We start from the raw sequence: 15850 nt of genomic DNA on the forward strand, positions 1-15850 counted from the left end.
ACCCGGATTGAGGCGAGTCACTACGCCACCACGAGGACTCAGAGCGCATTGGGAAGTGGGCGTTCCAGAAGAAAAAATTAACAGCAACACTTGTGCAAATCTGTGATGCGTTAAACTCTTAAAGTGACAGTAGCATTATAGTGCATGTTATGCAAATTCATGTAAACTTAATGATATTACACAATGTTCCTCTCCAATATGATAAAACATTTATTAGGAGTTATACAAGCATCCTAAAATCCTGCAAATTTGTAGGTGTCTTCCTTAAGAGGGTGCTTACCAGCCGAAAACGCAGAATCCTCCATTGGGATTGTTTACATCTATTCATTTCAAGCATTGGATGTGAAATGCTAATGCAAATCCACCTGCGTAATCTCCAGAAAATATTTGTCATTTCATTTCTTGTTTTATGTGACAAACGACTGTGACTGGTGCATCTTGAACAGCGCTGAGAAAAGTAACAGGTGTCACATGACAACACCGTACATGCGCTGCTTCAGAAGAGACAGGACAATTATTTATACATTAAGAACCTTTCACAGTTGTTCACATGAACATAAACACACAGTATAGAGTCAAAGTATTTTCAGTGAGGTGACATTCCCAATGTGATGTTGACTTTTAAGGGCACTTTTATGATTTACAGATGTACTGTATAGCTGTATAGTGTACAGTACATAAAGAACATGACATGCGGTCACACACAGTATAAGATAATTCTATTAAAATGAATAATTGTGGATATCATATTAAATGAAACAATCAACTAGTATGGTTTGATTCTTAATAGCGGGTGAATATATTTATGGCACTTCTTGAGAACAAACATGTGTGATACCTCATGAGGAGGCAGAACATTCATAACATCCGTCACAACGTCCTCTTGTATAGAAACAGCCGTCTGCAGGAGATGGAGTGCATCCAGAAGGTGCCGCTGTTTCCCCTCTTCACTCGCAGTCCGAACAGCCGAGATTCTTGATGAAAAAGACACAAAGCAGATATCAGATTCAAACGGACTGACAACAGACAGATGACATGTCAAAAGGTGTCCCTCAGTGTGACAAGCTACACTTGCTACAACTGCAACTGCATAGCAACACCCTGACAACCACTCGCAACATTGTATCATTGTGCCGGTGAACTTTGCACAGACAAAAAACACTCAGAATACATGCATGCATTTTTACTTGAAATGTTTGTGCTTTTAAAACTTCAATCAGTCAAAATGCATGTTCAGTTCTTGCGTGTTGCACCTCAGTGTGTTGGCGTGTGTTAGCGTGGCCTCCGCAGCATGTGTCCTGTATCCCAGCAGCAGCAGGTCAGATGCAGCGTGTTTGAGCCTGTCACACACTGACGCGAGCATCTCTACAGACACGTCAGTCATCCCGTCAGGATTCAACCCGTGCTGAAGTAAAACTGCCGCCCTTCACAGAGAGTAATCAGAGCCGTTATCAGCTCGAGTTATTCAATATTGAGCATCACACTGTCCTGTAAATCCATAACATCACCTGCTCTCCAGTGACGCGCTGAAGAAGCGCAAGACCACAGCTCGGTTCTGTCTCTGCTCTACAACTGATGTGAGGGATCTACAGGCCTGTTGTGTAATCTCACACACCTGCAGAACACACACACACACACACACACACACACACACACACACACAGACACACACACGCACACACAGACACACACACGCACACACACACACACACACGCAGAGACACACACACACGCACACACAGAGACACACACACACGCACAGACACACACACAGACGCACAGACACACACACACACACACAGAAGCAGACGCACACACGCATATGCAGACACGCAGATGCAGACACACACACAAACACAAACACACAGATGCAGATGCAGACACACACACACACGCACAGACACACAGAAGCAGACGCACACACGCAGATGCAGACACACACACACAGACACAGACAAACACAAACACACAGATGCAGACGCAGACGCAGACACACACACACACACAGACACACACTCGCACACAGAAGCAGACGCACACACGCAGATGCAGACACACACAGACACAGACAGACAGACACAAACGAATTTGAGCAAAATAAAAATAAATACAAACATTTCTGTGAAAAGTGTGTTAGAAATTAATTTAAAAGTAGGGCTTTTGATTTAACACATTAATTCAGTACAATTAATTATATAAAAAATGATGTGTTTTTTTGTAATGAATCATGTCCCCATTCCATAATAAGGAATATTTCTATCATCAGAGCAGGTCAAGCTGGAAGTAGCTGCAGGGGGCAGCGAGCGAAACTCCAGCTGTACTCACGCTTGCTCTACACCAGCGACAGCACCGGAGGAGAACGTATCATATAATACATCGCCTTACAAAGACACTTAATGTAATGCATTTTAATTTAATCATTATCTATTTAATCATTATATATTGAATTATAGCTATTTGAGGGCCTTTCTCAGTAAGTATTCATATATGCGATTATTTGTGATTAATTCAATTAATTGATCGGCATATTGTGAAATTAACTCGATTAAAAATTGTAATCGATTGACAGCCCTACTTAATATTAGAGTAATTAGTAATGTGCTAACTTTTCCAATGAAGCAATCAGTAAAGTAATCTGATTACAACTTTAGAGATGTAACTTGTAGTGGATTACTTTTATATTTTTTTATTTTATGTTTTGAAACATGTTACAAATTGAGCAATATCGGGGCCTGGGTAGTCCAGTGGTAAAAGACGCTGGCTAACACCCCTGGGGTTCGCTATTCCAGTCAGGTCTCCTTAGCAACCAAATTGGCCCTGTTGCTAGGGAGGGTAGAGTCACATGGGGTAACCTCCTCGTGGTCGCTATAATGTGGTTCTCATCTGTAAATCATACTGGACCTGTTCATAAGCGTCGTCTTGTCTCTGTTGCACTACAGCTGTGAGCAGCGTCTGGACCAGCCGATACCAGAACTGCTCATCTCCACCGATCTCCTGCGCCTGCTGCAACAGAACCAGAGCATGACCGGACCGCTTCTCCTGATTGGCCAGAACGGCCAGGAGGTGTAAGCTCTTAGCCAATGATGTCTGATCACCAAGTTCCTGAAACAAACGTTATAATGATGATAAATGCAGAGCGGGACTTATCAGAAGCAGACTGAAATCTCACCCTACTGAAATGCACTGATGAAACCAATCAATCAATGAGGAACAATCAATGGCCTATCCGGTCCAGATTTGGAGTTGAAAACTGTTTTACGTTTTGAGGGTTTATTCTTCAGTATTACTTTGATGCATTAAGCATGAATGAATCAAAGAGAGAAATACAGTATGGCACGTGTTTGTCCGGGCTTACCTTGGCCGACAGGTGAGTTTGAGTCAGCAGGACTCGGGCAGACGGATACAGACTCAAACTGAGACACACGTCAGCTTTCTCCAGCCACAGATCAAGAGTGCTGCCAATCGTCAGTGGCGTTCTGCACCAATCACCTTCAGAGAACCATTTCTGTTTCAAACAGTCACAGACAGACAGACATATATTTGGCCATGTTGAGTTACTGTGTCTGATTGGTTGTTGTGCCTAATGGTCAAATCCAAAATCTACTGAGAGTTTTCTCAACGCATTTTCTGTTTTCAGATATTTTTACGTGAAAATTGAGAATCGTTTCAATATATCAACATATAACAGTCCATGTAATTTGGATAATGTAAATCAAGTACTTTAAATTTGATTAAATTACATTTTAAAATACTTACAATCAGACTACAGTTACTATCTTATGGATTACATGATTACATGTTAATTAGGCAATGGCAGTAATTGTTCATTATGCAGATTTTTTTCTTTTTTTGAAATCTTTTACATTTTTCACTCATTTGTCAATCCGCGCATCATGTGACTCGTTGTGCATGACACTGCGGAGACTCCCAGCATGTGGAGACTCATGCTACTCTCCACGATCCACACACAACTCACCACACGCCCCATTGAGAGAACCACTAATCACCACCACGAGGAGGTTACCCCATGTGACTCTACCCTCCCTAGCAACCGGCCCAATTTGGTTGCTAAGGAGACCTGACTGGAGTCACTCAGCACGCCCTGGATTCAAACTCGCAACTCCAGGTGTGATAGTCAGCGTCAGTACTCGCTGAGATACCCAGAATCCCTGATAATTTCACTTTTAAAGTGACACAGGGGGGAAAAAGCATTACTGGTCATGTAATGTCTGCCTTCCAAGGCATTTATAATCCTGTCGACTGCAAAGGATTCAACATCAAATTTAACTTTCTTAATTCCTGAGAAACACATTTTACATTGCACATTTGCGTGTAATTTAACCATGTGTCACCAGGGACGGATTATGACTTGCAAAGGCCCCGGAGCCAATTATCTCCAAGGGCCTCCCAAACTGGATCATGCAACCTTAAAGCCCAGGGGCCCCTGGGGCAGTCAAGGGTCCCTGGGCACTGGCCCCATTTCATCCCTGTGTGTTTGGAAGGGTTTTGTCCACACAACGCATCTAAATGCCCAAATACACGCAATCATATTCACAATGTAATCCAGTTGCATTAGCGGCGTAAAAATAGTTTTAGTTTTGTGAATTACTTTTGAACGGCTTCAAAATGCACTTTTACTTTAGCGATACCATTGAGACATTTTTAGTGCATTGATTCTCAAAAATAACTTGCATATTACATCTGTAAAATGGCAAAATTGCATGACCACGTTTGTGTAATGCACTCCATGTTTCTAGAAACTTCCATAAGAAATGCAAGTGACGTTCGATTAGAAGTAATCCAAAAGTAATTCGATTATATTACCCAAAAAATGTAATCAGCAAGATTACGTTTCTCATTGCAATTTGTGTCATGTAATTTGTAATCAGTACCCGATTACAATTCAGAAGTAATCTACCCAGCACTGTATTTATACATTATTATATACTGCTGTACAGATATCAGTGTAAAGCGCAACAGTGTCCTTCCATGTTTTCAGTCATCTTAGCTCCAGAAGTAGTTTTCCCTTTAATTTTCCCCACAGATATTCCATAAAATCCTTAATTAAAGAGTTGTGCGCCATGAATCAAACCAACATTTATTCAGATATACACAAATATATAGGCCTAAGTAGTTTATCAGTGTGGGTAGAGCGACTCAACTGCGTTATTCACAGTCCATCATGGCAGTAGGCGGAGCTCTTTTAACGTCTTTCTCTGATTGGAGGAGCTCTCTTTAGGATTATGGGTAGTGTAGTTCCTCACCAGAAAGATTTTTTTACGTAAATTGAAATAACGTGGACAGAAGCATATACTATCGATTAACGACCTCGGCCCTCGGGTAGGTCTGTCTTTCAAGGTTTATAAGTTAGCGTTAAGGAGAATTCCCTCAATGGAGAAAATAAATGGGATTTTTACTTCTGGAAGCAGACTGTTGCACTACCGTAAACAGGCATGAGCCATTTAAATCACTAACTGTAACTCTTTGTGTCCGTGTTGTGCAGCACCAACCTCATGTATCTCAGATATGTTTCTCTGAGAAATTACAGCGTTGTGGCACCTGAAATCAAATACATTTACATTAAACACTGAAAAGCATCTGAGAGTTATAACGGTGATATTAGTAAAGATATAGGATCATACCGCATTAGCTCATCCTCAGAAATGAGGGTCAAACTCAGCAGCTGTTCACAGTACGGAGACTCAAACCCAAGATCACGACAGTTCCTGATGATTCTGAGAGTTGATATGCGTCAGTCACTTGCTGTTCTACTGGTCTAATCAATGCTACTTACTAAATGTGCAAATATGAATATTAACCCAGTGTTTACAAATGTACAGTGTGAAATACAGAAGCTTGACTAGCCAAACTGAGGAAAGGATGAACAGCTTGAAAGATGCAATAATGACGATGACTATTGAAAGCTCATCTGTTGCGGGTGTTTCAGCGTTACCTGAGGCGATAGAGGTCAGAGTGACTCTTGCTTTCAATGAGGTCATGGGCGATGACCTCCGCCAAGTGGAGAGGGGCAAAGGTCAACGGTGTCAACGAGACAGATTCCAACTCTCTCACCAACACATCCAAATAAAACAGAGTGCGACTCTGAAACACAATCAAACACATGAGCATGTGACTAACATAGAGAGGTCAACATTAAACAGTGTTTGAAAAGCGTTTTAATGTGCTGTTTTTCTGAGTGAGAAACACAACTTTCAACAATAAAGAATGTTGGGCAGTCAATGGTGTATAGCGTCTCTATATGGAAAAAATAAGAGGGTTTACAGGGTTTAGATTGCTCTCCGTACACTACCGTTTCACTGGAGTAAAACCACGATTGCTCTACGGATACTACCGTTTCACTGGAGTAAAACCACGATTGCTCTACAGATACTACCGTTTCACTGGAGTAAAACCACGATTGCTCTACAGATACTACCGTTTCACTGGAGTAAAACCACGATTGCTCTACAGATACTACCGTTTCACTGGAGTAAAACCACGATTGCTCTACAGATACTACCGTTTCACTGGGGTAAAACCACGATTGCTCTACAGATACTACCGTTTCACTGGAGTAAAACCACGATTGCTCTACGGATGCTACCGTTTCACTGGAGTAAAACCACGATTGCTCTACGGATGCTACCGTTTCACTGGAGTAAAACCACGATTGCTCTACGGATGCTACCGTTTCACTGGAGTAAAACCACGATTGCTCTACGGATACTACCGTTTCACTGGAGTAAAACCACGATTGCTCTACAGATACTACCGTTTCACTGGGGTAAAACCACGATTGCTCTACAGATACTACCGTTTCACTGGAGTAAAACCACGATTGCTATACAGATACTACCGTTTCACTGGAGTAAAACCACGATTGCTCTACAGATACTACCGTTTTACTGGAGTAAAACCACGATTGCTCTACAGATACTACCGTTTCACTGGAGTAAAACCACGATTGCTCTACAGATACTACCGTTTCACTGGAGTAAAACCACGATTGCTCTACGGATACTACCGCTTCACTGGAGTAAAACCACGATTGCTCTCACGGATACTACCGTTTCACTGGAGTAAAACCACGATTGCTCTCACGGATACTACCGTTTCACTGGAGTAAAACCACGATTGCTCTCACGGATACTACCGTTTCACTGGAGTAAAACCACGATTGCTCTACGGATACTACCGTTTCACTGGAGTAAAACCACGATTGCTCTCACGGATACTACCGTTTCACTGGAGTAAAACCACGATTGCTCTCACGGATACTACCGTTTCACTGGAGTAAAACCACGATTGCTCTCACGGATACTACCGTTTCACTGGAGTAAAACCACGATTGCTCTACGGATACTACCGTTTCACTGGAGTAAAACCACGATTGCTCTACGGATACTACCGTTTCACTGGAGTAAAACCACGATTGCTCTACGGATACTACCGTTTCACTGGAGTAAAACCACGATTGCTCTACGGATACTACCGTTTCACTGGAGTAAAACCACGATTGCTCTACGGATACTACCGTTTCACTGGAGTAAAACCACGATTGCTCTACGTACACTACCGTTTCACTGGAGTAAAACCACGACTGCTCTACAGATACTACCATTTCACTGGAGTAAAACCACGATTGCTCTACAGATACTACCGTTTCACTGGAGTAAAACCACGATTGCTCTACGGATACTACCGTTTCACTGGAGTAAAACCACGATTGCTCTACGTACACTACCGTTTCACTGGAGTAAAACCACGACTGCTCTACAGATACTACCGTTTCACTGGAGTAAAACCACGATTGCTCTATGTACACTACCGTTTCACTGGAGTAAAACCACGACTGCTCTACAGATACTACCGTTTCACTGGAGTAAAACCACGATTGCTCTATGTACACTACCGTTTCACTGGAGTAAAACCACGATTGCTCTATGTACACTACCGTTTCACTGGAGTAAAACCACGACTGCTCTACAGATACTACCATTTCACTGGAGTAAAACCACGATTGCTCTACAGATACTACCGTTTCACTGGAGTAAAACCACGATTGCTCTACAGATACTGCCGTTTCACTGGAGTAAAACCACGATTGCTATACGGATACTACCGTTTCACTGGGGTAAAACCACGATTGCTCTACAGATACTACCGTTTCACTGGAGTAAAACCACGATTGCTCTACAGATACTACCGTTTCACTGGAGTAAAACCACGATTGCTCTACGTACACTACCGTTTCACTGGAGTAAAACCACGATTGCTCTACGGATACTACCGTTTCACTGGAGTAAAACCACGATTGCTCTACGTACACTACCGTTTCACTGGAGTAAAACCACGATTGCTCTACGGATACTACCGTTTCACTGGAGTAAAACCACGATTGCTCTACGGATACTACCGTTTCACTGGAGTAAAACCACGATTGCTCTACGGATACTACCGTTTCACTGGAGTAAAACCACGATTGCTCTACGGATACTACCGTTTCACTGGAGTAAAACCACGATTGCTCTATGGATACTACCGTTTCACTGGGGTAAAACCACGATTGCTCTGCGGATACTACCGTTTCACTGGAGTAAAACCACGATTGCTCTACAGATACTACCGTTTCACTGGAGTAAAACCACGATTGCTCTATGGATACTACCGTTTCACTGGAGTAAAACCACGATTGCTCTACAGATACTACCGTTTCACTGGAGTAAAACCACGATTGCTCTACGGATACTACCGTTTCACTGGGGTAAAACCACGATTGCTCTGCGGATACTACCGTTTCACTGGAGTAAAACCACGATTGCTCTACAGATACTACCGTTTCACTGGAGTAAAACCACGATTGCTCTACAGATACTACCGTTTCACTGGAGTAAAACCACGATTGCTCTGCGGATACTACCGTTTCACTGGAGTAAAACCACGATTGCTCTACAGATACTACCGTTTCACTGGAGTAAAACCACGATTGCTCTGCGGATACTACCGTTTCACTGGAGTAAAACCACGATTGCTCTGCGGATACTAGTTATAGATTTTAACCATACTAACGGAACACTATCCTAAACGAACGCTAACTGAACACTATCCTTACCTAACACAAACCTAACCTAACCATATCCTTACCTAACACTAACACTAACCCCAAATTAACAAAACCTTACCTAACCCTACATTAACCTAACCTTACCTAAACATAAACTGGATCACATCATACTTTACATTTTTTTGCACCTTTTCAAGCTTTGAGGAATCAAAAACAATTTAGCCAATCGTGGCCATTTTCCACCCTTTTTCCTCACAGCGTGTAAACGCTACATATTTATTTCAATTTGAAAAAGATTATGCAGAGTGTTCAGTCTCAGTCACTCTCCACTATCATTATATGGTAAAAATACTGAATAAACATAAGTCATGCAGGATTGGAACGACATGAGGTTGAGTAACTGATGACAGAATTTTCCTTTTTGGGTGAAATATTCCTTTAACATTTACACTGTGCAGTTTATCACACACACATTTATGATAACGCGAGCAGGGATTTAATGCAGTGAAGCATCTATCTTTTCTTCATGTGATTGCTTTTGTTCAGCGAGACAATTCTCCTCAGATCAATGCGGCAGATCTTCGCATTTAACTCACAGAGTCTCCCGCCTCATTCAGCCTCAATGTACAGATCAATACTTCCACTTCCTCCACATACAGACAAACGGCAGAGCAGAAATCAGAACGGCAATCAATCAGGAACTTTATCATCTATAACAGTTATGATTATGTGCCACAAAGGAAAGCCCTGCACGGGTGACAGACGTTTAGTGTGGGTTTAAACACGTAGGTGTCGTCCTCTAGTAGAGCTCCACTGACCTGCAAACTGAGGGTCATGCTGCTGATGTTGTAACCGAACGCCTGTCGGATCTCTTCCGGACACTCGAACTGTGCCCACTGCTCTGGGCTGATGGGAAGAGATATTTCTGAAGCTTTTCCTCTGGGTTTCTCTTCAACTGGAGAGCTCTATAAAATGAACAGACATAATCAGAGACGTCGGTTCTCAGTGCAATACTAGTGTACTGTTTACTGCATAGTGTGCATTATATTGTATACTACGTAGAGATGTGTGTGAGTAAAGCATTAATCGGGTACTTGCTCAGATTTAAATATTTCACTAGTTGAAACAATACTCATATATTCCAATTTGATATTTCATTGTGCCTTTGAATGCCATGGGCAACAACAAAACCGTTTCTGTCACCTTAAAGGAATATATCCCAGAGAAACCGTTGCTATAGAGATGCATGAGTGCACAACACTATTTGAGGAATATTTAAGGATCTACACATCATATTACGTTGAGTTTAGGCTTGTGTGATTGAGAATCATCTGCTGAACGTTACAATACACCATTTTCTATAATCACATTTATTTCTCTTGAAGTAATAAACCAAAATGTGATGGAAATGCGGTTTACCCGTTTACTATACATGTGGTTTTAACACACTAATACGGACTGCAGTTTGGTCTCCGAGTGAAACAAATGTTCTAGTTGTATTCTACTCATCAAGAACTTCCCAAAGAGATATGACATATGGCTGTGCGACCTTTGTTTTATCCTTTTACTGGTTATAAATATGATTTTTGTGATTGCAATTATGCAAATTATGAAAACGGAACAGTTCTAATTTGTCAGCAATTAAAAAGCAGTACTTCAGAATAGGTCAGATCAGCTATATTCATTGTAAAGGTGAGTCTACACTTTCAATCGACATATATTGTGCAGATCATGCAAGTGGTTATTGAATAATATCACAACAATTATGCACAAAAAGGATGTTTTTGTTTTGCTTTTTCTTATGAAAACAAGACCAAAATTCAGAGCGGTTAAAAAGTGATTTCTACCATTGTAGACTGTAATTAATGGATAATCAATCAGTTGAATGTCATGTTTATGATAACACATCAATGCTGCTTCTTTCACCTGTTTAACCTTCTTGTCATCTGGTCTCTCTTTGTCTTTTCTGGAGCCGGACGAGCACACAGGCTGACCAGTCGCTGAACGACTCCTCAACATCTCTTTCAGTACTTCCTGTGCGGTTTCTATGGATACCTGCATTCAACAACAACACACTTGACTTAAAGCAATTGTTCCACTTGGAGGCGTGTGCATATAACCTTAAAAAACAACAATATGTTGACCTTCTCAAGCGTGTTTACCTTCCAGATGTGTAGTGTGAAGCTGTAGGCCGTGAGCAGGTGCTGCTGGTGTTTGGGTGAAGTTCTGTCCTCCAGCAGTGCCAGCAGAGTGTGAGCCCTGAACAAACGCTCCAAACGGCCGATCTCCCTCACATCAGACAAACACACCTCAAACTTCACACCTGACAAACCCGGCCCGAGTGGATGCTCCACCGGAGTCACACCTCCGGTCTCTACGGAAACCTCTAAAAGAAAGATCACAGAGAAATCAGATACACTCACAGATCGGATATTGTATGTGTAAACAGGACAAAAAAAAATCCCTGTATGAAATCTGATGTTTTGCTTCTTATAAGAACCACCAAATGAGGTTTGAAATCAGACTCTGACACCTCTGGACATCTGACATATGCCTAATGACTCGTATCAGACTATCCATACATTTCAGGCATTAATCAGATTTTCTGCATGTATCTGTGCATGCATAACAGCCGGGGCTGGACTGGTAATCTGGCATACCGGGCATTTTCCCGGTGGGCCGACACACTTTGGGGCCGATCAGGGGCGGACTGGCCATCGGGAGAACCGACCAGAACACCCCCCCCCCACGCTCAACTATTGGGCCAGCTGCAATGTTAAATCCCGGCCGATTTCTCTTCCCAGTCCAGTCCTGATAACAGCATTATTCTGGATGTCAAGCACACATTTTGCATTGGAGACAAACCTTAAAAATGTTCGAATAAATCAGAATAAATCAAACGGGTGTACGTCTATCTACTAAGTCTATCTAGTAACTTTTAGGCTGATTTTGTGCACACATTTTTATCATAATGTGGAGCTAAATGAAGTGTAATATTTGGCAAGAGCGAGCCTCTCCATTCTGAATAGATGTACAGGCACCTGGTTTTAGAATAAAAGCTCAACCAGAATAATTAATGATCTTAATCGGTGTTGTGCGTATTAATGTGGTCAAAGTTCTGTGACATACAGATGGCCAAAAATGAACTGTTCCATCAAGAGGCAGTAATTGCCCCCCTGGATTTGATTATCCTTTCATTTCGAATACTTACATTTAATGAATTCATTTACAGTCAAAAGTTCTCCATCTGAATAATGTGTTTGAGAATCCCCAAATGGGGGTCTGGTGTCTCATTGAGTATTGACGCTGACTATCATGGATTTAATTTGGGGACATTTATTTATTTTGGATTTTCTCCTCTATTTCTCCCGAATTTGGAACGCCCAATTCCCAATGCGCTCTGAGTCCTCGTGGTGGCGTAGTGACTCCTTCAATCCAGGTGGCGGAGGACGAATCTCAGATGCCTCTGCGTCTGAGACCGTCAATCTGCACATCTTATCACGTGACTTGTTGAGGGCGTTACCGTGGAGACGTAGCATGCGTGGAGGCTTCACGCTATTCTCCGCGGCATCCACGCACAACTCGCCACACGCCCCACCGAGAGCGAAAACCACATTATAGTGACCACGAGGAGGTTACCCCACGTGACTCTACCCTCCCTAGCAACCGGGCCAGTTTGGTTGCTAAGGAGACCTGAATGGAGTCACTCAGCACGCCCTGAATTCAAACAAAGTTCAAGCAGTGCAAAGTTTACAAAATCACATCTCTGCTGTCATTCTTTTACACACAACAGCAGCTGTAGGCTAACTGTCTGATGTGTTTGTACGCCCCATTTGACAGGAAATAATTGATTATTGGCTTTCAGCCGATATCCAATCAGATCGCCAAATTGCTTATATCATCTGATACCGATGTTTGCAACATAGAATGAATGTTAATATAACTGCAGATTCCTGGTGAAATGAACACTAGAGGCACTACAACAACAGTGCATTTCATTCACTTTCACACAAATCATGAGCACAACGGCTTTATAAACACTTGTCTGTACAATGAAAGTCAATAGGGTCCAAAACATCACTGGACAACATTAACTTTCATTTCCTTTTTCTTTTGTGCTCTGCAGAAGAAAGAGAGTTATGCAGGTTTGGAGTGACGTGAGGATGAGTAAATGATGACAGATTTTTCATTTTGGGTGAACTATCCCTTTAAAAACCTCCACTTGCTTTTGGCGCCCCCCGATGGACATTTCACGAAGGAACTGCAGCCAAACGTGTAATGAAGCACTTCGTTTCTCTTACGTAATGTTCATGTGATCAGGTTGGAAGTTTGGCCGATACATCGTGCATCTATAACAAAGAAAACATCTCACCTGCGCTCTGCGGTGTGTCCGCCCTGGTGAAGAGCAGGATGTCTACAGCACACTCGATCTGCAGCCGAGCGTCAATTACAGGGAAATGAGTGAAATACAGCCACTCTCCGAACTCCAGGAGGAAGTCCACCTTCAGCCAAACACTGGCAGAATCCTGAAACAAACACAGAATCATAGCACACTTATAAAACTGTGAACGGCTGAGATTACGGTCATGTGAAGATGATGCTGTCGGCATGAATATTTTAAAAGCACATGCAGTAATCTGATTAGACCAGCAGGTGTCAGCATAATATCACAGACCAGCTCAACACATCTTGTGCTCTATGGGAGTCATCCGCACCCCTGTAAGAGTCTCATTAAAGCGGTCCGGTCTGAAGTGTGTTGTGATGGTTTCACCTGTAGTGTTGTTATGGCGTTCTGATAGCAGGTCAGCTGTTGCGGTTTGTTTTTAGCACAGAGTGCCGCACGCCGCCACATACGAGAGCAGACGAGCTCGTCCTGATCACCGATCCGCTGTATGTCCAAATCAACACTTTCACCCAAACGTGCTTTAACCAGAACCCGCTGCTTCAACACAAGCCTGCAAACACACACACACACACACACACACACACACACACACGGGCTTTATACGAGACTACATGAAGGTTTTCCCACCAACACAACACTGATTTATTTGTGTCTTATAACCAGTGCTGAGTAGATTACAGTACTTTTAAAGTGTAATCCATTACTGATTAAAAATTACATTATCTAAATTGTAGTCAGTAATGCACTCTTTTAGACTACAATTTATAGGTAATCTAATCTGATTACTTTTGCATTACTCATTGCATATTTTGATGAAAATCAATCCTTTTAATTGTATAAAAGTGCCAAATTAACACATTTCATTAAATATTAAAAACACACAACGGTCAGACTAATAAGGTTGTCAAAGGTGTTATAATTTATAAATATTTTTTTAAAAATATACTTAAAAACAAGTTAAGTTCTTTTTTGGAAAAACCTTCATAGCATTTTCCATAAAAAATAATTAGATAGATAGATGGATAGACGGACAGACAGACAGACAGACAGACAGACAGACAGACAGACAGACAGATAGACAGATAGACAGATAGATAGACAGACAGATAGACAGACAGATAGACAGACAGATAGACAGACAGATAGACAGACAGATAGACAGACAGATAGATAGATAGATAGATAGATAGATAGATATTATAAATAACAATAACAAAAAAAAAATATATAAAAATTCCCCCGACAAAATAATATTTAGTCAAGGTACAATATTAAATATTGTGAATTTTTGAGTAAAAAAAATACGAAGATGTTTTCTCAGGGTTACACCACATGTCCTGAACAAAATGTGCATTTTTATTAAAATCTTTTTATTTTTTTTCTTCTCGCTCCATTTTGAGGGTCTAAAGGGGTTTTTTGTTTTTACGCTACATGACTGATTTAATGTACAATTTAAAAAAGGGGGGTTCTGTGTATCTCCGCGAGTATTGACGCTGACTATCACACCTGGAGTCGTGAGTTTGAATCCAGGGCGTGCTGAGTGACTCCAGCCAGGTCTCCTTAGCAACCAAACTGGCCGGTTGCTAGGGAGGGTAGAGTCACATGGGGTAACCTCCTCGTGGTCACTATAATGTGGTTCTCGCTCTCGGTGGGGCGTGTGGCGAGTTGTGTGTGGATGCCGCGGAGAATAGCGTGAAGCCTCCACATGCGCTACGTCTCCATGGTAACGCTCTCAACATGTCACGTGATCAGATGCGCTGATTGACGGTCTCAGACGCGGAGGCAACTTGCAGCGCATTGGGAATTGGGCGAATATGAATCATATTTTAAAACATTAGTTTCACTGCTTATTATTTTTTTTTACTGTCTTTTTTTTATGTATTTTTGAATAATTTAATAGATCTGAAAAAAAAAGCATCATGTCATTGACCCACATATAAACAAACACACAAAACTCCAAGTGCTTTTTAGGATTAGATGGAGTAATTTTAAACAGATATAATGTTTGGAAGCTATTATTGGTGTAAATATTATAAATTGTTGCATGAATAGCACACAGCATAGTCTGCTCAACTCATTAATATAAAACACTACTTAAAAGATTATATATATATATATACACAGGGTTGAGCCTGGCCAGTACCTGGATGGGGGTCTCCTGGGGAAACTAAGGTTGCTGCTGGAAGAGGTATTAGGGAGGCCAGCAGGGGGTGCTCACCCTGTGTGTGTGTTAATGCCCCAGTACAGTGATGGGCACACTATATAAATGTAACGTTCGTTCATTCATTCATTAAAAATCAACAATGCACTATTAAAATCTACATTTTGAGAAATGTCAACAAATGACAAAAACACGTCATGGCAGTGACGAGCAGGTTTGG

The 15850-nt window shown here is 41.7% G+C and overlaps 1 protein-coding gene across 1 annotated transcript in view; it reads right to left on the reverse strand.

Annotated features, from left to right (window-relative positions):
• Positions 1-15850, reverse strand: part of LOC127617486 (cilia- and flagella-associated protein 46) — a 97462-nt gene that overhangs the window by 40339 nt on the left and 41273 nt on the right. The window contains exons 27-39 of the mRNA XM_052089463.1: positions 13836-14019; positions 13437-13590; positions 11227-11450; positions 10991-11119; positions 9883-10029; positions 5954-6102; positions 5643-5735; positions 5511-5559; positions 3356-3505; positions 2897-3102; positions 1509-2015; positions 1254-1424; positions 839-974 (exon numbers count right to left, since the gene is read on the reverse strand). Coding sequence (XP_051945423.1) covers positions 839-974; positions 1254-1424; positions 1509-2015; positions 2897-3102; positions 3356-3505; positions 5511-5559; positions 5643-5735; positions 5954-6102; positions 9883-10029; positions 10991-11119; positions 11227-11450; positions 13437-13590; positions 13836-14019 — 2299 coding nt within the window. The remainder of the gene's footprint in view (positions 1-838; positions 975-1253; positions 1425-1508; positions 2016-2896; positions 3103-3355; positions 3506-5510; positions 5560-5642; positions 5736-5953; positions 6103-9882; positions 10030-10990; positions 11120-11226; positions 11451-13436; positions 13591-13835; positions 14020-15850) is intronic.

The sequence above is a fragment of the Xyrauchen texanus genome, chromosome 24 (genome assembly GCF_025860055.1).
Source record: "Xyrauchen texanus isolate HMW12.3.18 chromosome 24, RBS_HiC_50CHRs, whole genome shotgun sequence".
In the NCBI taxonomy this organism is placed as follows: domain Eukaryota; kingdom Metazoa; phylum Chordata; class Actinopteri; order Cypriniformes; family Catostomidae; genus Xyrauchen; species Xyrauchen texanus.